A 27,372-nucleotide genomic window follows, 5' to 3' on the forward strand; every position below is an offset into this window, starting at 1 on the left:
CAGCACAACAGGAGAGCAGAGCAACAGCGTGGGGCAAGCGGCAGGCGGCAAGCGGCAGGTTGCAGGGCAGGCGCCGCAAGCTGCAGAGCATCCGTTCGACCAGCGAAATTCAATTTCCAATAAACGTAAAAAGCCAAAACAGAAATACCATCAACAATATGGCTGGGAAAACCATATAAAAAAGGGAAGGCAAATTACCGTTTGGTTCACTTGAAAGTCGAGTGCTGAATGCCCTAATATCAGAGAAAGAGTAGCTCTTCCAATCGATCTACAGTCCTTTGAAATTCGATGAAGCAAAAGACCCCAAAAATCATTTGATTTGTTTGTAAATGAATCGAAAATAATGATGAAATAGCTGAAACATCGTTAAAGGAATACAAAATTAAACAGAAATTATATACCAAAAGTGCAATCCAGATGAGTTCTTTGGGTTCTAGAGAAATAGCCATGGAATTGTTGTTTATATAAAAATTACTTATACAATCTGGAGCTTACTTGCTGCAGGCTATTGGGGAGAGCACACAACACCGACAACCAAACACAATTCGGCAAATAAAGTCAGGCCTTAAACCACACTTCATCAGTCAGGCAGGAGGCAGGAGGCAGGAAGGCAGGAGGCAGGAAGGCATCCAGGCAGGCCACTATACCGGAGAAGGTTTATCTAAGCCTTCAGACACACAATGCATATGGGCATACCTCGCACACCTCTCGTACACACACACAAGTAGGTCACAATGCCCCAGAATCACCCGCTTTCCAGCCCCAGCCCCAGCACCTCTCTGCCTTTCATTTCTGCTTGATTTGGTTTTATTTTGTTTGCAGATTGGAGAATTATTTTCGTAACAACCTTAAAATGGAATCACGCCAACAGGCAAACGTCAGGGAAAATACACAGGAATTCTCTCACTGGAAAAAGGAACAAAATTTGGGAAACCCGAAAGCAAACCAAAAGCAAATATGTTGCGGCAATTAATTTTAATTAATTTCATGTTTTTCCACAACAAAACCAGAAAAATAAGCCATGATATTGATTTCGATGTCAATTTTATGAAAATGATACCCTATTAATGTTTGGGGCACACAGGTGCTTGCAACAAAGTGTTGCAGGTATGCGTATACGAGTAGGCACCCGTTTGATAGATATCTGAGATATCTCAGATATCAGAAAGTACTCCCCGAGCTATCACATTTATACAAATCTCGACTCACAACTCCTCCTCCTCCTCCACAACTCTGTCATCTTTCTACCTTTCGACTACATCTTTTTGTATGAACAATCCCCAAATATCCCATCAAAAATGTTAACACAATCAAGTATACTTTGATTTGATCCATTTTTTATGTCTGTGTTACGGGTTTTGTGACTGTGAAAGGTTTTTTAATCAGTAAGAACAGCAATTTGGTCAATTTATGAGTGTTTAGCCGTTGGCCATTGGGCCTTCGAACGAATAAAACAAGAAGAAATGCGAACTAATAACCCAGAACAAACAGACGAACGAATCTAACAGGATAATGAAAATGTGTATGTGAGCAAGTCGCAATCAATGCAGGCACAAGTTGAATGAAATACACACCGACACTTGGAACGGGAGAATCGCGCCGGTACGTAATTGGGATAGTCCCAGAGAAAATGGCAGACAAGGCAGAAAACTGCTTCGTTTCTTCGTCTGGCATTCCAGTAAGAGCCAAATATTGAATATCCCGCTCATCCGAAAGTGCTGATTGATGCCATGGAACAACGAATGTCCACATTGGACATTGCTCAAAAGAGCAAGAACCTCAAAATGAGGCACAACCAGAACCATTGAACGGTTTGCGCATTGCCACGGATCCAGATTGAAACCTGTTCCTGAAGTCCATTTGTCCGTCCGTTAAATATGTCAAAAAAAGTCTATCATACGACTGCAAGGAGGCTTCAGAGGGTATCCTCTGTTTACTTCCAAAAGAGGAATTTATGGCAAGGATTGTTAATTTTGCTGTTTACTGTGGCTGGCTGGAGCAAAAGGACTCCTGGGGTAACTTCTTAAGTAACCGCAAACTGTGGACTTAGGCAGCCCTTAAACCGAAATGGAAAGCGACAACAAAAGGATATCCAGGGGCAGGGGCAGGACCATTAACCCCAACAAAAAGGGAAACAGGCTGGGGCTGAGGCTTGGGATATCGAAGTCGTTTCCGGCTAATGTGTGTGGGCGGTGAGGGAGATTAAGGGAACGTGGGCGGACGGGAACGGGGACGGGGACACATCCGAATTGAAGCCTCACTTAGGCATCGCTTAGCGATAGAGGCGACATTTGCACAGCAGTGGGTGTTACTGGGACTGGGACTGGGCGGTGGGGGGTGGGGATTTTTCGGAATGGGGACATAACTTTAAACCGTAAATTGCGGAAAACTCAAGTCCCAAGAACAAAAGATAGTCCCCGGCCGTTGAAAACATATTCTCGCTCTCCAGCTCTCTAGCTCTCTCCCTCTCTCGATGTTTTTGCTGTTTTTGGTGCAGTGGCAGTGAAAAATCGTTAACCTAATTTCCCAACAATCCCACTGATGAGGCCGGCTTCCTCCTCCTCCCTCCTCCCTCCACCCAGGCGTTGTTTTCCCTCCCTTCTTGCCGCCTTCCATAAATTTTCTTTATCTTTATGACTTGTTTTGCTCTGCTCTGCTGTGCTGCTCCTCCTCCTCCTCCTCCTTCTCTCTACTGTGTCGCCGCTTTTCTCAGTTCTTTTTATAAATTTTGTTGTTTTTGTTTCTGCCACTTTTGGGCTTTCTATGTGTTGTCGTCTGCCCCACTCGGGCAAGCGAGTGTTAAATAAAGCGTGTTAGGCAGATCCCTCCCCCCACCCAAAAAAAGAGACCCCCGAAATTAGCTTTGGAAATGTTTCTGGGGTTTCACTTTTCAAACTTTCAGTTTTTGTCGGATTTTTGTTTAATTTTTATGGCTAGACATTTGGGCGGATTCATTGGGATTCAGATTTCAAAACAATGGACTTGCTTTGGGGTCCCTGCTGATAGATAATGAAAGTTTCGACAACACAGCAGCTAACGGAGGCCTGGGCCATAGACTTTCATGGGGTTTTCAGGCACTAAAAGGCTGTGGAACAATAGCAGAATAAGTGGCACAAATCTCTGAAATGGTCACCCCACAGAATCCCAAAGTATGGAAGGATCGTGTAATCCCAGAAGCCTCCACCTGCCATATTTCCATCTTCTGCTAAGCTTCCCTCAATCAACCGCGGGTCTGCCTCCCACGAAACTCTGGTGGGGTGCCAGAGTGCTACAAGTGTTGCACGTGGCATACACGTATTTCCGAGTGCTTGGTACATGTAAAACTCATTTGGCCGAAAGTGGGTTAATTGCATGACCGGCTACTGGGCTCCTCCCCCCCACTGACCGTTGCACGAGTTGCATGAATGCAGCGTTGGAGCTAATGGAAAATGCAATTATTCGATGTCTGGGAAATCGCTCTTCAGCTGTTTATAATAATGCAAATTCAATATGATCTTTTCAGGGGGGAAATCCATTATGAATCAGTGGCAGAATAGCAGGGAAAACATGGCGGATGAATGTGGAGCGGTGCTTAACAGCCGAATGGCTATACGTAATCATAATGCACATAAGAGTGGCCTGAAGCTGAAGCTGGGACTGGGGTGGGGTGGGGGCTGAACGGGTTGGAATTGATTTTCCGAATGGGCGGCTGGGGAGAATAGCTCTTCAGCTGATTATCATAATTTACCGAAACCATAAGATCGATTCTCTGGGCGGGGTGTTTCCATTTTGTATCTGCATTCTGCAATCGTAATTGTAATTGAACTGTTTGTCTGTGTGTGAGTGTGCGTGTGTGTGGGGGGAGGGAGGAAGGGTGGCCAGCATCAGCTGCTGTTCTGCTCGAAATTTAATTGGCTTTCGCTCTGGCACACGAATTCACGGCTAATTGACAGCCCGTGGGCCTCGGCGAGAATCGCGGTAATCTTGGCCCGAAAAGTAATCAAATTTATGCCCAACAATTGGCAAGGCGCCAATAAAATGGGCACCCCTCCCCCCCACCACTCCACACACCATGAATTGCAGGGGCGGGGCCTCCTCCAATAAACAAAGCCATAACAAAGTGGAGACGATGAAAGAAATGGTCCCGAGCAATATGCAAATGAATAAAACCCGTCAAAATGGCCAACAGCTGGCTGCCCCATCGCCCATGCCCCATGCCACAGAACTTCACATAAACAAGATAGCACCGTTGAATGGTCATGAATACGGCGCAGGCCAGGGGAATTTTCTTTGAAGAAAATTTTCAATTAAATACGCAAGAAAAAAAGGAGTCAAAGCCAAAGAAGAAAATTAGGAATTAATTAAGACAACAACGGGACTGGCAAAGGCAAAGGACCAAAGCAAAGTGCAGGAGAAGGAGCAGGAGCAGAAGCAGGAGCTGTGGTATAATTTCAAGCGGAAACCAGGCAAACACAAACACACAAAACACAGAACTAACCAACGCCTTGGGTGAGGACCAAAGATGGGGACAGGCCAGAAGCAGGAGGCAGGACGCAGGAGGCAGGAGGCACTGGCAAAGGAGAATGGAAATTTATTTGTGCGTTGATTGCGCGCAAATGATGATCATTTAATTAAGCACGCAACGGCGAATCCGGAAACGGTAGCTGGACCTCAGAGCCGGAGAGCCGGAAACGGAGAGAGGCGCTAGCCAGACCCAGACAGGACCCCGGCACAGCGGGCCAGCTCAATCTGTTCTGTGTTTTGCATTTTAGCCCTGGCCAAAAGAATTTTATGGCCTACTCTTCGGGCCATCCACCTACCGCCGCAGCGTTTTCTTGGCTCGTTATTATTAAATTCTTTTTGCGGCCAGCGACGTGGCGGGAGAGCCTTCCACTTTGATTGGTTTACTTAATGGCCTGTTGTCATCGCCGGCTCCGTTTTGCTCTCAGATTTTGCCTGCCTTTTGCATTTTCCATACACTTTTCCGTTGGACTTTGATTTGAAATGTAAATTGTGCGGCTCTTTCACAGCTCCAGGACCCTAATCCACCGCAACCACACGGCATCCTTCAGAAGTTGGGCTCGGATTTTTTGTGCTGTATTTATTTTTAATTAAAAACCATTTGGCGGTGCGAGTTTTGTGTAATTACCGAATTCCAATACGAAATGGTTGTGTTCCTGGAGAAGCGAAGTGGCTCTTTTTATTATTTTTTTGATTAATTTCATGTGGACTTTGTACTAATTATCTTTTAAATGAAAGCTTTTTCAGGAGCATTTAGTCGTTGGCCAAATATGAATATTTAGCACAAAGGAAAGCCTTTGACAAATGTATTTCATGGAAAATGATAATTTAATTCAATTAAAAGTATTTCTCTAATTTAATAAACCCTTTTTGTTGCTATTTTGATTTGCTTTGTCATATTTGTGCACATAAATGTTTCTCTTGATGAACATTTTGTAGGTTTTTCATTATTTCAAAGTGGTTTCTCCTCTGGCTTTCACATAAGCAAACAATTTCCATTTATCAAAAAAGTAGTGAAAACTAAAAGGGGTTTCCCTGCCATCCGCTAACAGACCGGTAACTAGTTTTTCCTGGCACCATTTTCTCGGTGCTATCAACTAAATCGCGCTCCTGGGATTTTGCCAATACCGCATTTTGTAGTCATATATAACCAGAGGCGAGGGTAGGCAATCCGCCCCACACACCACACCTCTCGCACACGTTCCACCGCCCACTCACCGGAAAGTTCTGATCCATTTCCTAGACAACGCTGCGGCAATTTGTGGCGGATTGCACTCCCCAAAAGCAGACACACACAGATACAGATACACCCAGATACACACAGACACACAGACAGTGGAACAACACAGTTATAGGAGAGACATTAATACGAAATGAAAATTGAAATTATGTCTATACACTCGACAAACTTTTATGGCATCACAGGGAAAAACAGAGACAGAGACAGCAATAGAGGGGAGGAGTGGAAGTGGGTGTGGGTGGGGGTGGGGCTTGTGGTGTTTGTCTGTCTGGCTCAACGCGCACAAACAGTTATTTCTGTATGCCCAGAGGGCGTGCACACATACACACATACCACCCACATATACACATATATATGTATATAATCAATGATAATCCGATGGCGTATTATAACCACATTAACAGTTAGGCACGTTCGATACGTAATTCGTTACGTTCCAATAGATTTTCATGCTCATTTCAGATAGCAACAGCCCCCAAAAATATACAATAATTGTGCACCGCAAAGGGACTCCGACTCCGACTCTGCCTCTGCCTCTGTCTGTGGCTGCGGCAATTGGGGGCTTACAGGCAAATTCAATTGCAAAACGGCGTACAGAATTATACGCTCTTCTGCTGCTATTCTGTGGTGTATTTTTGCCGAAACCGAAAACCCGTAAACCAGAAAATACTCATTATTATTGCACGGCTGTGCATGGATGCGGCGGGGGCGGGGGGAGAACGAGACTGCGTCTGGTGTTGGTGACCGCAAAATCAATCAAAAAGTGAACGAAAGATCATTATGGAAACGCCGACGCAAGATAAATGACATTTTAAAGGGCAGTCGCAGTGCGCCTCTCAGCGTGTGATGGACTGTCCAAAAAAAAGAGCCAACAAAAATTGATTTACTTTCAATTTGCGGCCTGCAAAAAAAGTTCTTGAAAAATATGCATAATAAATATACGATGGATGGAAAGCCAGATATAAAAATATGGAAAAAAGAGGGAAAACAAAGGCTGGCAGCAGAGCTGGCGTTGTGGAACATAGCTGAAGGATTTGGTGGAATCTAAGTGGCATTGTGGAACATAGGCGAAGAATTTAGTGGAATCTAAGGGCAAAGGGAATAGCTGGCATTGGGGAACAAAGCCGAAGAATTTAGCGGAATCTATGGGCAAAGGGAAAGCTAGCTTAGAGGAAGAAAGCCGAAGTATTTAGTGGAACCGAAGAGCAATGGGAACAGCTAGCATTGTGTAATATAGGTGATGTGTTCAGTGGAATCTAAGGGCAAAGGGAACAGCTGCCATTGTGGAACAAAGCCGAAGACTTTAGTGGAACCAAAGGGCGAAGAAAACAGCTAGCATTGTGGAACATAGGTGATGTGTTCAGTGGAATCTAAGGGCAAAGGGAACAGCTGGCATTGTGGAACAAAGCCGAAGAGTTTAGTGGAACCAAAGGGCAAAGAGAACAGCTAGCATTGTGGAACATATGGGAAGAAATAAGTGGAATCTATGGGCAAAGCGAACAGCTAGCATTGTGGAACATAGGTGATGTTGTCAGTGGAATCTAAGGGCAAAGGGAACAGCTAGCATTGTGGACAATATGCGACGAATGTAGTGGAATCTAAGTGCTAAATACAAAGCTTCCCTCGTGGAACCTTGGTAAATCCCTCGGAAATCAGTTTAATTTTTGAAATATAAACTTTTAATGTAGCACCAACTAAAAGCCAGTCAGCAATCAATGGTTTTGGTCGGTGGGTAAGCGCGCATCCTCCACCAAAAAAAAAGGCAACTAAAATTGGATTATTCTTGCGGCCCCCAGGGGGAACCGGCAATAGTGTGCACACTCTAAACCATGTCAAGTCGAAGTCAAATTCAATTAGACGACATAATTCTATTTGGCAACGCTGACAGATGGCAAATGGCAAAATGTCAGCCCGAAAGAAAGGGGGTTTTTCCCCTGCGAAAGTTGGCGACGTCGCGTTAGAGAGGGGCGGGGGGCGGGGGGGATAGAGATGGCGTGTACTCCATAAACTTTGAAAATGGCAGCGGAATGTGGAAATTAAGTGATGAATATAGCCCTTAGGCGGTGCCCAGAGGGCGAGAGAGGCAAGTCGATTTGGGTCGCTGTAAAATTGCTGGAGCGCATCAGCCACCTCCCACCAGTCCTGGCACTCCCTCTCCAGACTGCAAAAAATATAGAAAAACATAGCCAGAGGTGAACAATTTTGCGAAATATTTGACAGAACCCGCATAGAGGGAGATTTCGCCAAACATCCCCCAGGCACACACATGGCTGCCTCGGTGCGTGGCCAACGGGGCGTAAGCCTTTCGGCCGGCGGTTCGGGCCCCTGGCAAGCGATGCGCTAATCCAATTATTATCAATTCAGTGACAGGACTATGACTGGGGCTAGGACTAGGGCTAGGGCTGGCTGGCACCCTCCAAACAAAGTTATAAATAAAGCTCCCTTCGGTCAGTCTTTCACCTGCAAAGTGGGGGGCAGAAAGTTGTTGAAAAGTCTGCGCATAAAATGATTAGAAACTCTATCAATATATCAGTAAGTATATATGGGGAACCCCTTTTCGGGGACCCACATCAAAGAGTCAAAGAGAAAGGCGGCTTATCCATTAGACAGGCTCATTAAAAATTCAGAATTCTGGCTGGCAGAGGCAAGGCTCTGCCAAAGCCTGGCGGAATCAAAGTCAACCCAGAGAGGGCCTTAAATTTTGAAAGCAAATAACAATATTTGCCACATGGCCTCGCCCGTCGCCCGTCGCCCCTCTCCCCTCCTCGGCAGCCAAATGACGAGGCAAACAAACCAAGGATCAGGGCCGGGGGTTGAGAGTCCTGCGAATTATCTCTGGGGAGCCTCAAAGTTGGTGGGACCCTCTTTCACCGACTGATTGTGAAATCGATAAAGTAAATCGCTGAAGCGATAACATAATAAATTCTACGTTTCACGCTCAACTACGCCCAGTGGAAGTGTGGCAGGGTGGCGGGAAGGGGCAGCTGATATTTATATACCTATCACAGTGGCAAAGGCAGTGGCTATGCGGCGGGCAACATTCACTTTTATGATCTCCAATTGTGGCAGCGCCCTCCTGAAGTATGCAATGCAACAATCAATTCTCCTTTTTATTTGTTTGTTTGCTGTGCACATAATTCAATGATGGACCCCCACACAAACACACACACACTCAGGCACATATCCTTCCATCGATAACAATAAGAGCAACCCTTTTTAGGGCCTCTTTTGAGTACGGGTATTGTTGTTTTTTTCTTCTGTGTGTGTATACAGCCCTTGAGGAACTTCCGCACTCGAAAGTTTTCCACAAATAAGGAAAAAGCTGTAAGGAAAATGGCAAAAGAAAAAGGGAAAAGGGAAAAGGGAAAAGAAAGGGCACCAAAGGTGGAAGGAGTAAAGGATGGCTGAAAAAGGCATATGATGCTGTGGATTTTGTGTGATGTAAGTGGTTCCACATATCACAGTGATGTCGGCATCCCGTGATTGCGATCCTGTGATTGTGTCCACGTGCCAGGTGTCATCACTAATTCGATTAGCATGACTCGGATTGGGGATTCAATTGATAAAGGGAATCATTTTTGCTTCTTTTGTGATTGCTCTCGAGTGGATTGACAGCGACTCACAGCCTTGGGTGATTCACAATTTACTAAATTTCTAATTTAGAGATCCAGTGATCCTCCGAATCGAATGGGTGCTCTTATGAATCCCATTTTATCTGCGATTTGTGTCGACCCTTGGCTCTAAATCACAGCATCTCCAATATCTGAACCCTTTGACAGGGACATTCACCTTCATCGAAAGCCTTCGAAAGCAATTTTAAGTTCCGTCTCCGGCTGTGGCCCTTTTGTCGGAGCTGTACTTTCATATTTGCTGATTTGACATTTATGCCCCTGGGGGAAGGCTTTGTAACCTTTGCGCATTGGTTGCATGAAAAAATTATGTGTGGCATTAAAATTTGATGACTTTGTGCCTATGGCCCCCAGGCGGGGATCTCCCCCACCCCCCATAAAGGCATTAGTTCTTTGAGGCGGCTTTCGTTCCCTTTATGTGCGTGTGTGTAGGGGGGAGACTTTTAAAAGCATTCAATTGTCGGCAACAAATCAAGTCCCCCCCTCCCCATCTTTGCCAACTATTAAGTACAGTTGCCAGTGTTTTTCTCCTCTTGGGGTGCGAGAACAAAGTTCAAAGATAAAAAGTACAGTTTACACAACAACAACAAAAAGTATAGTGTTGTCGAACTTTCTTGTATTTTTCATAAATCTCAAGGAAATTACCCAACAAGATGGCAAATGAACAATAGAACCCCCTTCTAATGACCTTAAAGAGTGGAAATAAAGAGTCCTTACGTTTATTTCTCATCTCTGGTCGCTTTTTGGACACTGGGGGGTTCTTGGTGTCAGCTTTTGGATACTTAATTGGCGACTTTACTGCTGCGGAAACAGCGAGCGCCGACATATTTCAAAGGTCAAGTGAAAGGAAAAGGGACAGGTCACTGAAACTAAGGAAAGGGCTGCCAAGAGTAACTCCGGAAGGAAGGACTGCCAAGGACTGCACTGAAAATGGGTAACACTTTCCGTTTTTGCCCATTTTTTGCGAGTCCCTTCATTTGGTGCAGAGAAATGCCACATAAATTTATATTTAAAGTACAACAACAATAGGAAGAGTTTATTGCACGCATTTAACGGGTAGAGTCCGGGGTTAACCTACGGTTAAGTTGTCCCGGGGTGGGCGTACGGGTCTATATTCCTGCGTTAATTGAAAGTTAGTGCGGCATTTTTATGAACATTTTCTTCTGCGTTGGGGGCTGTGTTAATTAAGTTAAATGTGGTCCAAAGCTGAGAGGCAGGCCAGACCCTTAGTCGGGGACTTAGTTAAAGGTATTAAGCCGAAGTTATCGCCACGAACTATGCAGGAAACTACGGCGCAAACTTTGCGTACAACTTTCTGACCTTAACAATAATTTACACTTACGCAAAAGTTGGGAGCCCAACCACAGGCACGGCCCCCGCCCCGCCCCGGCCTTAGCCCCAGGCCCCCATCCAGGGCCCCTAAGTCGTTGCGGTCGGTTAACGCGACAATAAAAAACACTTTAAAAAATGTGCCCATTGTTGTTGGCTGCCAAGAACGAAACTTTTAATAAAAAGCAGCTCCACATCTTTTTTTCGGGGGTAGGTTGGAACGGGGTGGGGGAAAGGTTGCCCGGAACGGAAGGGAACGGGAGGACCATCAAGTGAAAGTGCCCGAAACTTGGGCGTGGAAATTGCAATTTCTTCTACGCCACCACCAAAGCCCAGGATAGGGGCGTGGCATGGCCCATTGAGGCATAAATAACAGCAACATTATTCACACCACCAAAAAAAAGGAAAACCAAAGCAACAACAACAGCAGCCAAGGGAAATTGAGAGCCGAGAATGGAGAACGGAGACTAGAGAAAGTGCCCCCATGTTTCGGCCATGTCCCCGGCTACTAAGCAAACTCTGTGGAAAAGACAGAGAGAGAGAGAGAGAGAGCGAGAGAGAGGCGGAGATAGACCGCGCCTTTGAGCCAAGTTAAGAGGAAGTTTGTCTGGCAGCAGCACCATCTACACAACAGCCAAAGTTTATATTTGGTTTATTTACGCTTTAGCCAAGTTTTTCCTCTTCTTTTTTTGACACAGGGTGTACCACGGTGTACATTTTCTAACGCTTTAGCAAATTTTCTGGCGCTTCAAAGTTGCTTTTTTTTAATTTTGTTGTTGCTTTCTGTCTTAGCTGCGGAAACTTTTTCCCAGAGCCGCGTTAAAAATATGCAAAAGTGAGCAGGAAAGTTAATAGACACAAATCAGGTGGACACATGTTGCCACAAACAATTTTCGCCACTCGAAATATGCACTGGAAAAGTTCGCCTCTCCACTGTGGGAATTAACATAATTGTGCAAGAGACAGGGGCGACTATAGGGTATTTAACAGTTGTCGATTCAATCATCACAAAGTATAGCCCTGAGTAAATACAAATCAAAATAAAGACAAAGAATGCTCGCAGCCAAAGTAAAGTCACGTTTTTGTATTTCTTTCGCTTCACTCAAGTGTACCGTGGGTGGCCTGAGAGCGGGAGAGCGTGCCATCCGCATTATTTTTGTTGCTAAGAGTCGCGAGAGAGAGAGAGAGCGCAATCGAATGGAAGTAATAAAGGAGAGTGGGCAATGCATGCGCTCGCATGAAACGAAGATCAAGAGATAAGACAAGTGCCTCTCAATGCTCTCGAGGTGAAACACGAACAAACAGGCAAGCATCGAAGCAGCCTGGCACTGCTGTACTCCATTTCTTTGATTTGTCTTTAACAATGGTGAAATTTGGAACCTCTTTAGCTCTCGAAAGGTGGATTTTGTGGTCGTATGGCACTTCCAACCCTCGAGTTAAGGAACATTTATCAAATTTCGTTACGGTTCTGCTCAAAATCTGTAATAAACCAATCAGTAAACCATCTGTTGGGTACGTTATCTCTCTGAAACCTGAGTTCATTCAAGGACATGGATATTTTATAAAAAACAAGGCCCCCCCACTCTCATTTCTCTACACAATCTTCCCGTTAGACCTAATGCCACCCCAAATCATATTTATCCCCCAGCGAGAGTCCCCCCTCCTGCACTCTAATTAGTTTAAGGTAGAGGTAGAGCTGATTGTAATCTTCAACGGGGGCTTATGCCAAGAAGCTTTCTTTAAGATTTAATTTATTAAGGAAAAAAATTGTATTTCATTTAATTTTGTTTCAAGGCTTTGAAGTGGTCCGCGAGTTCCGATGGTGGGACGTCGGCAGCTGCCATCCTGCCACTCAGCAGCCTCTCGGTTTCAGTTCGGGGCCGAGGTCCTTCCATTGTTTGTGCCCCCTGCCACACGGTAAACACTTGATGGCCGCTTTGAGCCCTCCGTAGCGACAGTTTGCCTGCGGTGGAACGCCCATCGATGGCGTGGCCTGGTCCTCCCCAGATTGTTTGCCTTGCGGTACTGTTGCGGTGGTTCTTGGTGATTTTCCAGAGATTTTCTCTTCCTCTTCCTTCCTCATTGCCAATGCATTGGCCAGGCGGCCCCTTGTAACGGTTAATTTGGTTATCGGCCATCGGTTATCGGTCATCGGCCATCGCCTCTGCAGCGGACGTGCTCCCCAATGCCTTTATCTCATTATCCGCCTGATTGACCATAAAAATTGGCTCTGCCATCAAAAATGAAAAGTTGCTTAATCTGGCCACAGCTTTGATCTGTCCCTCTCCCACTCAATATACCTCACCCTCTCACTCTATCAGCCGCACGCCTTAAACGAAAATATGGCCACTCCCTGGGGTGCAATCCTCATAAATTGCCTTCACTATCCACACCATTTCTGTCCTGCCTCCGCTTCCTTCCGCTTTTCGTATACTCATGAAAATTGCTTAATTAAATGAATTTTATGTACTATTTATTGACAGTCACTCAAGCCGAAAGACAGACAAACACACACACACACACATAGACACACACACAAAATTTATGCGGACTTGTCACGTAGATGACAATTTGTCTCAATCATAATTCCCCTTCGTCTTATCTTTTCGTGTGGCCTTCTGTATCCTTAATTAAGGCCCGAAGCCCTGTCGATTGACGTGGGCTAAAAACGGACTGACAGTAGAAAAGACATGCGTGTCCTGGCCGACAATAATCTATATATGTATATAGTATATATGTATATCTCCCACACACACACACACACACATCACCCTTAGAAGTTGGACAGGGAATCTTTTGAATGGTTGAAAGGCCTGTCTTTCGCATTCAAACCCCACAGGACGAACCGAAGACGAAATTATCGATCTACAATACTCTCTTCGATTAAGCTCTATTTTTGTTGCTCTCTTTTTATCGGTTATCGATTCTCATAGATCGAATCTATGGTTCTTTTTCCCATTATCTTCCTCACTCTTTCTCATCCTGTCTTTATTTACCCTTAATATTGCCATCCCTTTCGACTCTCTCCTTGGAATTATTGAATATAACACGGGATTTTCTATAAATAACTAAAATCGAATTCTCTGGGACTAAAATAATTTTCTTGCATTAAAATTCCTTGCTCCATCGCTCCCTCCTCCTCCCCATTCGCTGTATAAATCAGAGACTGCCACCGCGGGGCACCGCGCCTCAGACTGTGTTTGTATGGGTGGGCACGTGTATTCTCTGTAATTTGTACACATTCTTCGAGGAGACAAAGAGAAAGCCCCATAACCAGACGAGACACCACAATCACGCCTCCGTTTTGCGCCCCCACCACTCCGGTTGGTCCCATTACGCAGACATAAATGCAGACAAACAAAAGTTTTGTGCGACGCGTTTCCGATTCGTTTCGGGGGGTTTTTTTTGTTTATGAGGGGGGGGAGAAGGGAAGTTGGAGCACGCATGGTGTGTCTGCCGCTTGTCTGGAGCGGGAGACAAAGCGGAAGAGCAGGGCAGAAGAGAGCGGAAAGAGGACGCACCCACCTGGCAAAGATTTATATTTATGTAGTCCAGAGAGGTGTGTGTGTGTGTGTGTGGCGTCTTTAAGTTGCACGGGGGCCTGTGACCCCGTCTGGGCGGCAATAAGCGTAAATTTATGGGGCAGACAGGCCGGAAACCCTTTTATGCCTGGCAGCCTGGCAACCCGACAGCAGGAGTGCCTCGCTTCCTCCTTTGTGGTCAGCATAATTAGGCTGCCATTAGCAGACGCAGCACCTTCTCTCTCTCCCCTCTCCCTCTCTCTTTGGCTCAAAGAAAACACCAACCAGCCACAAGATACTTTTACCAACTCTTTTCCGTTTCTGTGTTTGCAGACCATAAATTTGTGTTCCCTTTTCCACGATGCCACGATGATATCGGTTACACATTTTACAACATTTCCATGCAAATGCGTTATTAATGAGCCGATTCCTGGCCGTCGCACTTCTGATTTATGGCCGACAGTTAATTAGGATCACGATTTGCTGGCCCACATTTCTTTGCCTACTTTTGAGCGCTTTCCATAAAACTTCCCCTCGTTTTTTTCCCCCCGAAAGGAATTGAATGTATTTTTCCCCATTAAGAAAAAATAAAATAAACATCGCATAAATCAGTTTGCAGTCATTTATGCTGACAAATGCACAAATATGCAACGGAACAAAAACGAAATAAAATGTCATAAATTGTCGCAACTGCCGGTGAATGCATTTCCCATTTTTTATTTTTCATAATTTTCGCATTTAACAGAAGCAAAAACCTTGAATGTCCTTAGGAGAATAGGTTTGCGGGGGGGGGGCAAAAAAATATATAAAATAAAGAGTGAAAGTTGTTCTTCTCCCAATGCTGAGCGACCCTCCCAGAAATTATTTCGCGTCATGTAATTGGATGATTTAACCCGTTGTTTTTTTATTGTAAGTCCTTTACGTAAATAACATAAATTTCCATTGTATTTTTTTAGCGAATTAAAGCGCGACCCATGATTTTTTAACATATTACGCGGGCAAGTAAATTACCATCTGCCTCCCGCAATTAGGATTATGTTAATTAATGCAGAAACACACACACACACACACACACATATATTACACAAATGTAGTGGTGTTTTTTTTGTTGTCATTTGGCTAATTTGTATTCAATTAATTCTGGCTGCGGGTTTCCTTTTCGATTTCCTTTCCATGATTTAATTCAATTGAAAAATTGTGTAATAAATATACGAATTTCAGAGCCAATTGTGGAATATATTGCCAATTAGCTGGCAGGTAATTTATGTTGAATTTTCACAAGGTAAACACACATACATGCGCATATTTACAGCATACGTTGTTTAATTAACGCCGTAAATATGATTAATTAAATGCATTGCCGCAAAATGTTGCATGTTGGGTTTTTATTTAATGTAAAATAAATGCATGTCCAGTAAACAATTTGAGTTGGCTTAAGCGCCGTGTAAGTGACAACAATTTGTCCAACAGAATGGACATGGAAGGGAAATATTTGCTGCTGGGAAAAAGTTTTCCCATAGAGAGAAAGAGAGAGCCACCGACTTTCGGTGGTGGCTGGTATTATATCAAATTTCATTCATTAATTTCCATTTGGCAATGCCACGCCTGTCTGCCTCCCCCCCTCCCCCCTCGCAAGTCCCCTTGCCATTTGTGTGGCTTTGGAAAACTTTCCTTCTTTCTGCTCTGCTGTGTAATACGAAACCTGTACATGTTTTCATGTTTCCATCTTTCCATGTTGTCTTCTGGCTCTGGGTTCTACTCGTACTGTCCTGTCTAATCATGTATGAATGAATAATGATACGAATTTGACGTGGCACATAGCAAGCGCATGTGGTGGGAAGGGGGAGGGGGGGAGCCCACACAAAAGGGAAAATTTATTCATGCAAGTAAAAATGCGGGGAAAAATGGAAAGCAAACGAATTCTGTTTGCCCGTGATTCGGTGTGCCGGGAGGGGAGGGTGGGGCATGCCTTTAATTGCCACACTTTAAGCCAGAGCCGACACTAAGCAGCCAGCAAAGGCCCTTCAGGTGGCGCAGAGCTGCAAGACTCCCCCCTCCTCCCCCCCTCGCAACAGAACAGTAAAATAAGAACAAGAATTTACATTTATTATTAATATACCGTTGTGGCTGAAGCAGAAGCAGGCTCCGATTCAAGGAAATTGCTCTGTCAGCGGCAGCACCCCCGCGCCCGAGAATGGCAGAAATTTTCCATTTCTCCATTCTGTGTGCGGGAAAAGCATTATGAATGTGTAATGCCTCCTACAACACACACACATACGCATACATATATGGGGGATATGGGGGGAGGTTTCCTCTCCCCCGCAGCGAAGTTAAACTTTAATGTTTCGAATGGTTTCAGGGCGGAGTAAAACGTTTATCTATGCGGGATTTCAGTGTCAGTTACTTACGAGGGAATTAATCACTGTCTATGTGTCTGCTTGTGTGTGTGTGTGTGTGTTGCAAGGTTGCAAGACTTTCAATGTTAAACAGATTTCCACCAGAGGCTCCAAAGGGAAACTTGAAACCCAGGTTGAAATGTGCTCTCTGATGTTTCGTAAGCATCGGCTTACTCGGTCTCCCATGGGAGATCTCTCTCATGCGATAATATATGCATTTTACATGAGATTTGCATTCAGGCCATGAAAATTCAATTAAATATCAAAACTCTTTTGCAACACACCAAATTCCACTTGCAACAGTTGCAAGAAACAACATCAAAAACATGGCTTTGCCATTACTGGAAACTCCCGTAGAAAACTCACTTGGGAAAATCTCCCTACCTCTCTCTCTCTCTCTCTTTCTCTCCCTTTGCGTGTTAGAAACATTTCAACATATTTTTTATGAGCAAAAAGTCGGGGCTGCAAATCAAATTCGCGAGACAACGCGAAGAGTGTGTGTTTTGTGTTGCATAAATTATGAATTATGCCACACACACACACACACTCCGCCTCTCCGCCTCTCTTATAATTTATTTGCCCGACAAACGAGAGTCAAAAATTAGGCAGGAGCTCAAACAGAGAGAAAAGAGCCCCAAATACGAGGCCGAGACCGCACGTCTCTCGGTGGCAGGATAATTGCCACACGGACGCAGGCAATTAACAAGGAACGAGCCGCACGGCCAAGGCTTATGCAACAATGCCACGAGGATCAATGGGGATTTTCCTCGGTTTCACCAAGGGGGTCTTTATGCCTAATCCCCACCCACCCCACTTTCCAATCAACCCTCCTTCTTATTTCTGTTGCAATTAATTTTTGGACCCGTCTTACCAGGAAAATCCATCAACTATAAGCCTGAGCAGGCATACACTGAGCGAAACGGAATGGGTAAAACACAAAGAAATAGAAAATCAGGAAAGAGGGCATCTACTGCAGCTTCTATTATATGAATAAGGGAGATCTGGGACATCTTATAGTCCGTCTCTAGACTTATCCCTTGGGCTCCCTCCCAACCATTTTGATACCTATTGTAGTTCCGTCTTTAATCCTAAATCCAAGGCAGTTAGTTCCACGTCTAATCCGAAAACCCTTTCAATCTCAAACTTCTCTCAAGGGCCTTTGTGTGGTTGCAATTTCGGTTGAAACATGCCAGAGTGCAACATTTCATTTTGGCTTGCAAAGCGCTGAACAAAAAGTCGGAGGACAAGCAATAAAAATGGCAAAAACATGAACCAAAAGTCGTCCAAAGCCAAACAAAAAAAAAAAAAAAACTACTATGCTACTGCGAAAAGAGTTTTTGGATCCGAACAAAAAGTGTGACATGGCACAAAAGAACAGAGAGAGAGAGAGAGAGAGAGAGTGGAAACAAAGCGGAATATAAAACAAATATTCAGCAGGAGGCAAACTTTATTTCAGTTTCAATTTGGCGATAAAAACAGCGACAACAGCCGTCCAGGCCAAAAATGAAATTTAACAACTCAAAAACTCACGAATCGCGGAGAGAGAGAGAGAGGACCAGGATCGGCACTGGGGGCCGACCTGGAGCACAAAAGACACAAGAAATGCAATGCTTGGACTTGGTCTCCGGGGGAGGGGTGGGGCGTGGGGGGTACTCCGTTGCAATTGCTGTCGCTGCTGCTTGTTTTTGGGGAGCATTCATAATAAATTTGGCTCTCCTTCGACCTCCTTCGACAGCGCCACACAAAAACAAAGGGGGCCGAGTCCATCCTCCTTCTGCTTCTGCTTTTCCTCCGTTGGGGCTTGCTTTCTTTTCCCCAAGAGTTGAAATCCAACGGATGTTAGAGTTGCGCACTGAAATTTATATACAAACAGGATATGACAGAGGCAGGAAGCCGTTGCCCTCCGCCCCTCAGCCCCGCTGCCGCCCACACTCCTCCTCCCCCTCCTCTCATGAAGTGCATTGCTAAGCTTTTTGTCTATTTTTCTTGCTTTTCTTTTGCTTTTTCATCGTTGCAGCCTGAATTTTAATGCCAAATGGCATTCCAGACTCATCCTCGGACTCCTAGGACCAAGAACAGGACTTTGGCTCCGCCTCTGGCCGAAATTAAGCGGTTGTCATGGAGAGAAACAGTGTACTGTTCTGCATCCAGTAATGAATCCGAGATGCAAGGCTTAGCGATTGATACAAACGAACCCCAAGGATCCCCAAGGTAACAGATAAACGCTCGATTGAAGCCCAAGTGCTGGTGGTTCCGGGCTGCCAAGCCTTTAAAGTAGTACGAGAAGTGCACTCCTTTTTGCTATATTTTATGCGGGGATAAACACAAGTGCAGGGCCGCGCATAAATCACGCATACGCACAGGCAGCGGCCACAAGCAGGGAATATAAAACTATAAATTACCGAGACGACACTATAAACAACAAGCAGAGTCCGCTGCAGGGTTGGGAGCGGCTTGGAGAGGCAGCCAGTAGTTGCATGTCCACCATAATGCTCCTTAATTAGTCATACGAGAGTCCTTTTTCCCAGTGAACAAACACTAAAATATTATTATTATGCTTAGACGAGCTCTAGTCGATCCCAAGGCGGTTATAACTTTTGAATCGAAATGCAACAAGGCGAAAATCAAAACATCAAAACCACCCCACCCCACCCCTCTGTTCTCCAAGGACATAAGCAGGCTGAGCCTGCGTCTGTGTCTGTGTCTATGTCTGGTGGCAACTTTATCCAATTTCTTGTTTTGCGCTGAGACCAGCACATAGCGCATAAGCACGTACAAATCGCATTTCTTAGGAGGCTCTCTGCTTCGGCAACGGCTTCCTGCTTATCCTTTTTTATTAGCGCCTTTGTGTGTGTGTGTGTGTGTGTGTGTGTCTGTGTGTGCCTGCCTGGATGCTCTGCTTGTTTAGCTGTCAGATTTACTTGTCTCTCTATCTGTGTCTCTCCGTCTCTGGGCCGTCCTGTGTATGCGTGTGTGTGTGTGTGCCTTCCATCGCTATAAATCGACAGCTAAATCTGCAAAAACATTGATAAGACAAGCGACATGCCAATGCGGCCAAAGGCATTTTCCATTCACCATTCCCCCTCGCCGCTTGGCCAGGGCCTTCTCCTATTTGATTTAACCCAGAAATGCCGAAAAACGAACCGAAAATGTTTAGGAAACTGTCAAGGAAATTGCTTTTCGATTTATTCTCCATACATACACAGAGAGAAAGAGAGAAAGAGAAAGAGACAGCCTTGTGACAAATTAGTCTCTAGATCTCCATCTCTGTTGTTGTTGTTGTTGTTGTTGTTTGTGTGTGGATTTTGCTGTGCGGTGCACAAATTATGAGATTCTTATCGTTTTGCTCGATTTCCCTTTATGATTGAGTAATAAATAGAGTGAGAGATGGATAGTCCGAAAGAGACTGACCGACACTGAAAGAGAGAGAGAGAGAGAGGGAGAAGTTTGCCCCAATTTTCGGCTGGTAAATTCGGCAAAATTGTCTGAGTATTTTTGGTTGATATTTCTAACATTCTGCCCCACTTAATTAACTCAAAAATATAGAATTTTCAATGATTTTTCATAAGAATTCCTTTTGTTTTAATTAATTAAAACTCCAACTGATTGAAGAACAGGAATTTTGATATTTATGAAGATTTATTTGCAAAGAAAATTAATGGAATGGAATGATGACCATTCCTTGGAGCACAATTGGGTAAAAGGCACATTCGGCACTTCACATTATAAGCTCCAAAATAATCTCCAAACTCCCTTAAACCCTTTTCAAAAGATAATCCCCAGATGATCGCATGATTATTCAGGAATTATCCACTCACCTAGTGTCTTGGTCCATTGGGCGGTGGGTCGCCAGTCGGGGAAGTGCTTGGGGAATAGATCCCTGGTCCAGTAGGTGTGCAGGACGACCTTGTAGACGGCCAGGCGGTCCAGAGTGCAGCCCGTCTGCGGGGCGGGCTGTGTGGGCGGGGGCGCCGATGGGCCCTCGCCCAAATATTCAGCATTGTTGTTGGTGTAGTAGTAATTGCGGTTCAAATTGGAGTTTGCAGAGGATTGCGCCCCTGCGGCGGCGTCGTCGCTGGAGGTGGACCCGAACTTGATGTCGCTGTCCTTGGGCGCCTGCTGATTGGCCACGGAGTAGGCGTAGATGCCCGGATTGGAGATGAATGATGCCCCATAGGCGCTGCTCGCGCCGTCGGCCAGTGGGGGCCCGAGGATCCCAATGATCCCGATAAGTCCGAGGATCCCGGCAAGGGGCGACCACTGGGCGGCCGACTTTGCTTTCGGCTGCGCTCTCATTCTGTCAAACGGTGTTTGTGTTTGTGTTTGTTGCTGTGCTTGCGGCGCGCCCTCTCCCGCTCTCCCGCTCTAACTCTCTATTTCTTTCTCTTTCTATCCTTGGCGGAGGGGCTATTTCTGATTTGGTTTTGACTTCCCTTCTCGCTTGCACTTCACATTTGCCTTTTGGGGCCGGTGCTTAAAAATAAACGCACAGACACACACACGCGCGCACACACACGGACGCAAGCACGCACACACGCTCACTCACATATTTATTTTCGGTTTCTTTTACTCTGTTCTCCCCTCCGTCGCTATTGTCGTTGTCTGTGTGTCCCCACTTTCTGATGGATTCTTGCTTCGATTTGGATTTGGACTTTTGGCGCGGACCAGGAGCCAGCGTCGGCGAGAGCGAAACGTACAAATGCCGAGCAATTCGACCAAAGACCAACCGCCTGTGTTCAGAGTTCGTCGCGTACTGCGAATATGTTGCGGCAGGCAATGACAACAGAAGCCGTGCCGTGCTGTGCTAGTGGCCACCCCCCACCCACCCAACAGCCATCCAGAGAGCGTTTGCCCCAAAGAGAGCGATGCGGCAGAGAGAGAAAGTACCCGTCGTTATGTTGGCGAAACAACATGACAACAACAACAGAATGGAAACAGCCTGTTGAGCTTTGGGCTCGAAAATGACTCCCACATATACAAACATACGATATGTATGTAAGTGCTGTTAACAGTCACTGTTACTGGGGCTGTTGCTGTTAATGAGCGGAATGGGATCAGAACAGTTAAAAGAATATGTAAGTAAGTGCTTTTAACAGACACTGGCGCTCTTGCTGTTAACACTTGAAATGTAAGAATATGCATGTAAGTGCTCTTAACAGTGACTGTTACTGTTGCTGTTAACGCATGGAATGGGTTCAGAAAAGTTAACAGAAAAGGTATTTCTGAAGCAAACGAAGCTATGATTCGATTCTAAGCAAGTTTTCCACTAAATATTACTCTGAGAACCTGCTGAAAATACATACACTTACAGATAATGGTAGTGCCTTGAATATGTATTAAATGTCCACTGGATATGATTGTGTTTAGCTTTCATTCGAACTATCGATTAACAGAGAGTGCTGCCAAGTGTCGTCTGCTGTAATTATCTAGTCGTTGTTGTAAGACCCCAAAGGCTTAGTCACATTTATTGCACATTTCCTTTATGCCATTGGTGAATGGCAGCGTTAATGAGGCGGCCTTTTGTCTAGTACAATATATCATCGAGTGTGTGGGTGTGTGTGCGTGTTTGTGGCAGAAACGAATTGAGAGACGACGACAGAACGGCTTTTACCCATTGTGGGGGGCGAACAATGAGTACAATTTCCGATTAAAACCAATTGAAGCACTTTAATTGCTACAATTCAATTAAACAACACGCTAATGGCACTCGTGCCACATAGATACAACAACGAAGCGAATACCCGTTGCAATGACAATGACCAACTATCGATTTATTGAGCGGAAATGGTTAAGGGGGGGTGGGGGTGAGGGATGGTCTAATTGCCACTGACATGTGCCCCCGATGGCAATTACCCAGGGCCCATATACCACCTCACAGGACTCGATCCACGGTCCAGGTAGCCCACTCCCGCGGGCAAAAACTTTGTCCCGCAATTATGTTGCACTTAAGAGAGTTGTACGTGTCTCTGGGCCTGGCCTCCGAGCGTGTGGGGCATGTCCAAGCGCCTCTGTCTGTGTCTAAGTGGGTCCTAGGGTCCTTTGCGGCTGTCCTGTCCCTCGACACGCTCGCATGCCCGCGTCCCCGGTATGTAAATTGTGCGTGCGTGAAATTTATTGCAGTTAATAATAATTGTCCATTTTGCTTGAATGACGACCACAGGCGGTGACCGCTTACCCGCCGTGATGCCACCCCATTACGGGGGCGCCCCAACCCCACCTTGTGGTCAATTATAATGGACAGTCCGGTCCGGTTCGACCATTTGTCTCGGCCAGGTTCTAGCTTCCCATTGGGGCCATCGCGTTTTATGGGGCTTTAAATGTCGGACCACTACCGGAATTTATTCCAATGAGGTGATAATGTCCGTTTTGTGTAATGTTTATTGAGCGTAGGGACACAATTACCATTATCATGGCTATTTCCATTGCATTTATTATTTATGCGAACGGCTGTGGAATTTTCAAATGGAAGTAATGTGGGAAAAAAGCCCAGCGACAGAGGAAAATTCTTTTAATAGCAAGATTTACATCCGACCACCAGTGAAATCACAATTAAAACGATTGCCATAGATATTCAAAACTAAATACTCACATGTTTTTGTTTCGCCCAAAACAACATAATTATTAAGAATACTCGTACATATTTCAAATCAATGGGATTTTAGAATGTTCTCCCCACCGATTTACGGGAAATATACTGGGAAATTATCTCTCTGCTGCACAGCGCATGAACTCGCCTTCTCTCCCTAGTGTGACGCCCGCTCGCTCTCTCGCTCTCTGTCTGCCGCGCTCTCTCTCGTTTCTTCGCCACCTGGACAGACAAGTCAAAACATGTTTGTGTGTTAATGTGGACAAGAGTGTTATTCATTCAATAAAAGTAAAATCGCAAAATACACGAAATGAGAGCCAGAAAAGGGATGGGGGGAGGGATGCAAAAGGCGTTCATTGGAGAGGGGTTCAGTGCGGTGTGTTTATCGTTGGTCCTGCAACGAAAAATTCCTAATAAAGTTTACATTTGCCAAACAGAAACGCAGACGAGCAGACAAACGGTGTATTGGTATCCTGCCGAAACCCCTTCCACGGGATATGCATCTCCTTTCTTCTCGTCCATCCTCGTTGTTGTTTTGTATTGAAATTCAAGCATAAAGCAACCAAAACGCAACCTTACCCTTTGACACGGGGACCCTGCCCGGTGACAGTCCCCAAGGTGCCATACGGCAATCCGTTCGGTGTGGTGTTGAGAGACGCCATTCATATTTGCATAAAAACTATGCATGTGCTTTCTCCCCACCCCACCACCCACCACCCGCCACTCACCTGCCACCCACTATTTTCTGTCGGCATTTACAGTATATTCCATTCTTTTTTGAATATCTATATGTATCTTGCTGTGCCCTAACATGGAAAGGGTGTTACCGCTTTGGCTCTAGGTTGGCATGACTCTAAAAACTACTTTTAAAGGAAAGGGTTATCGTGATTCAAAGCGGCATCGGATGTATCGGGAGCTGTCATATAGGATATATGAAGGATATATGAACTTCGACTTGTCTTTGATTCCTTTTTTCGTTTTTGCTTTTGTTTTTTGTATCTGGCCGGTAAATAAATCCACTCGAAAACCAAATCTAACCGCAACAACAAAGCGAAAATAACAAAAAATTTACTTTATTGGTAACATTTCCCCCATTTTTTCGGTTTCCCAGCGTATGTCAAAATACTTTGACTCTGTCTCTCTCTTTCCGTCTGTCGCTGCATCATTGGATGGCATTGTTCGGGAACCAGAACAGCAACACTTGCAACAACAGCATCAACAGTGCCACATTCTGCATCAGCACCTGCAGCACCATCAGCATCTGTGGCCGTGTCTGCCCCCCACTGGATCTGTGTACGTTTTGGCATTTGCTTTGTGTGTGCCACATTTTGGATTGTGGCCAAAGCCAGGCAGTGTTTTGCAGACACTGTTCTGCTACGGAATTGAGAATCTCATTCAGATGGAAGCTCTTACCAGACAAAATTTCATGCACATTCGTCTGCTCATGGGTTACACTTTAACAAAATTCAGAGCATACTTATGAGTGCTCTTCGGATAAATAATGCTCAAAAGGCAAGAGGATACTCTTAATTGCGTTCTCTGCCACAATGTTCTCAGTGGGATTTAATTCGAAGAGAATCTGGTAAGACACACAATTTGTGACATGGATAGTTCCTCTATTGCTATACCCAAATTTGTATACATGTATCTAATGTTTAAGAATTACATGCACATTCACAACCCCATTAAAAGCTCATCTTCAATAGCTGACACATTGTCCCGCAACATCGCCTCTCCGACATGTATCCAGTGGTTCATTCGGTTCATTCACAATTCCTACTCCGAGTATTTCCACAAATCATTCTCTCCTAAGTCAACATAATCCAGTGGCAGTGCAGCAGCGCCAAAAAATTTGTCACTTTGAAAAGGCTTAGCTGATAATTTATGCTGTCCAGGGCTGGTCACCACCATTCTAAAAATAATAATAATGATATTAATAGAGATTTATATATTTATGTGTTTTTTATTTGTTTGTTTGTTTTTATTCTTTTGGGTTACGCTTCGCTTGTCAAACATTTGCCGTTTGTTTTCATGTTGCCACAGAATTAAATTTGATTTTTATGCTGATGACGTAAGGCTCTTATAGTTCCAGCCAACAGAAATCCGTTGATCTATTTTAATTCAATTGAAATGGGCTAACATTTACTTTGGGCCAGAGCTTCGCGCTGCCCTGTCCGTCTGTTTGCCGCCAGAAACCCATTGAAAATCAATTACAAATTTACATTTATGTAAAAGAGCTGACATTCCGCCTGTTATATTCTTCTGACCACAAATTATAGAATTTTAATTAGGTTGCTAGTGCCCTGGTAAATGCATTTGCTATTTGGCGGTAATTATGCGGCGATTGCAATTTAAGCGATTTTAATTGTCAGTTGGTGGGTTTGGCCATCGGTTTGATTCAATTATGTTTTGCACACGGATATAATGAAGCGAACAAAGCGCAAAGGAAAGTGCCTGCCCTGCAGTCATCGATGTAACGAAGATTTTGGTCGGCCTTTAATTTAATTTCGAATTCATTTTGGAATGCTTTTTGGAAATGGGACGATTGCATGTAGACCATACCCATGAATTCCTCAATTTGGTTATTAATTTTGCAGAATGTTCAGAAAGTGTATCGAAAAATATTCCATCGATCGTTTTTGTTCAAGAGCACTCTTTTGGCATGCCTCACCTTTACACAGAATGCACCTTGAGCAGCAAGTCACGCTCACCAAAAACAACAATCGCAGCTTCAGTCTCCCGAAGCAGAAACAACAACAACAACAACAGGAGCAGCGCTCTCACCCGCAGGGCTGCGACAACGTGCTCCGAGTATAATAAGCGAAACCGCAAATGAGCGGCTAAAGAGCGCACTAATGGCAAAATACTGTGGAGAGGAGAATAGAAAGAGAGGGAGGCTTTGTTTTGACAGGGGGCCTCGCCTTGCATTTCTTGCATTTCTGTGTGGGCGTGCACTCTCCTATCTATCTTGTTCCACTTGAGGCCACTTCTAGCTCTCTCTCTCGCTCTCTCTCTCGCTCTCTCTCTCGTTCGCTCGGGCTGAGCTTAATTAAAGCGTAGGGTCACGTAGCCACGTAGTCGTTGTCTAATCCAATCCCGGGTACTCCGCCCGCTAATGTTGTTGTTTTTGCCGCTGCTGCTACTGAGTCTGCTTCCTCTTTTGCCTGTCACTCTTTGGCAATTCTTTGGCTTATGCCCGATGGCATTTGACTACTTTGTGCGGGGAAAAAAGCCAAAAATAAAAGCGGAGAAGGAACAAAAACCCACAAAGAGAGATTGCTTCGACACGTGTGATACCCGTTACTTGATCCAAAGAACAACAAATGCTACAGGATTTTCGCAATTTGTAGAGACTTGTGGATATACATATATCGAGTATTAACAGCAGGCCTTTTCTATAGGAGTTCTAAAATATCAAAATACAATGTAATGTAAAATAATCTCGAAACGCATCCTCCTGGCATCGAATAGAACATACCCTCGTGCTCTGCAAAAGGAGTCAACGAAAAGCTAATTTTCGTTTTCTTATTGCTCTTTGCATTTCCTTTGGCCCGCCTGTCGGTGGCAGACCAGACCACGCCGCTCCGTGACGTTCCACTTCCCGCTGTCGACTGTGTCAAAGTGCATGCCAAATGGAGAGAATTGCATTTCCAAACATTTGCGCAACATTAATTGCATAAATTTTTGGAACGTTCTCTCTCCGTGGCGGAGGTGCACACCAAATTAAAGAGCTGCCAGGCAAAAAGGAAAAGTCATTAAAATGTTGTCCCAGCACGCACCCTTGACTGCGCCACCATCGCCAGTCTGGTGTGTCTGTCTGTCTCTTTCTCCCCTGCCGTCTTCCCTCAATCTGTGGCATCCGACTGTCTGCAGGTCTGTTATAATTTTATGCCTAACTGTGTCAACTTCTGGCTTTCTGCTCCCCAGCACTCGGCAAGTGCTCATGCATAACGCATTTTGCGCAGCTAAAAAGTATGCTATGAAAGTGTAACTCATACCTGTTGCCCCGCCCTCCGCCCCCTGCCCACAAGGCACCCGCCCAAAAGCTTACATTCCACCCAGGCTTTAAATCAGTCGTCATTTCATTAAAATGCACGCACAGCACAGCAGGAGGGGCCATGGAACACGTTTTAGAGCGCGATAGGGAAGCGGCAGCGGCAGCGGCAGCTTT

The 27,372-nt window shown here is 45.0% G+C and overlaps 1 protein-coding gene across 1 annotated transcript in view; it reads right to left on the minus strand.

The window, feature by feature from the left end:
- Positions 1-21,398, minus strand: part of mspo (M-spondin) — a 41,958-nt gene extending 20,560 nt beyond the window's left edge. The window contains exon 1 of the mRNA XM_033377808.1: positions 20,434-21,398. Coding sequence (XP_033233699.1) covers positions 20,434-20,911 — 478 coding nt within the window. The 5' untranslated portion in view covers positions 20,912-21,398. The remainder of the gene's footprint in view (positions 1-20,433) is intronic.
- Between the last annotated feature and the right edge of the window lie 5,974 nt (positions 21,399-27,372).

Source organism: Drosophila pseudoobscura, chromosome 3 (assembly GCF_009870125.1).
Source record: "Drosophila pseudoobscura strain MV-25-SWS-2005 chromosome 3, UCI_Dpse_MV25, whole genome shotgun sequence".
Classification (NCBI taxonomy): Eukaryota; Metazoa; Arthropoda; class Insecta; order Diptera; family Drosophilidae; genus Drosophila; species Drosophila pseudoobscura.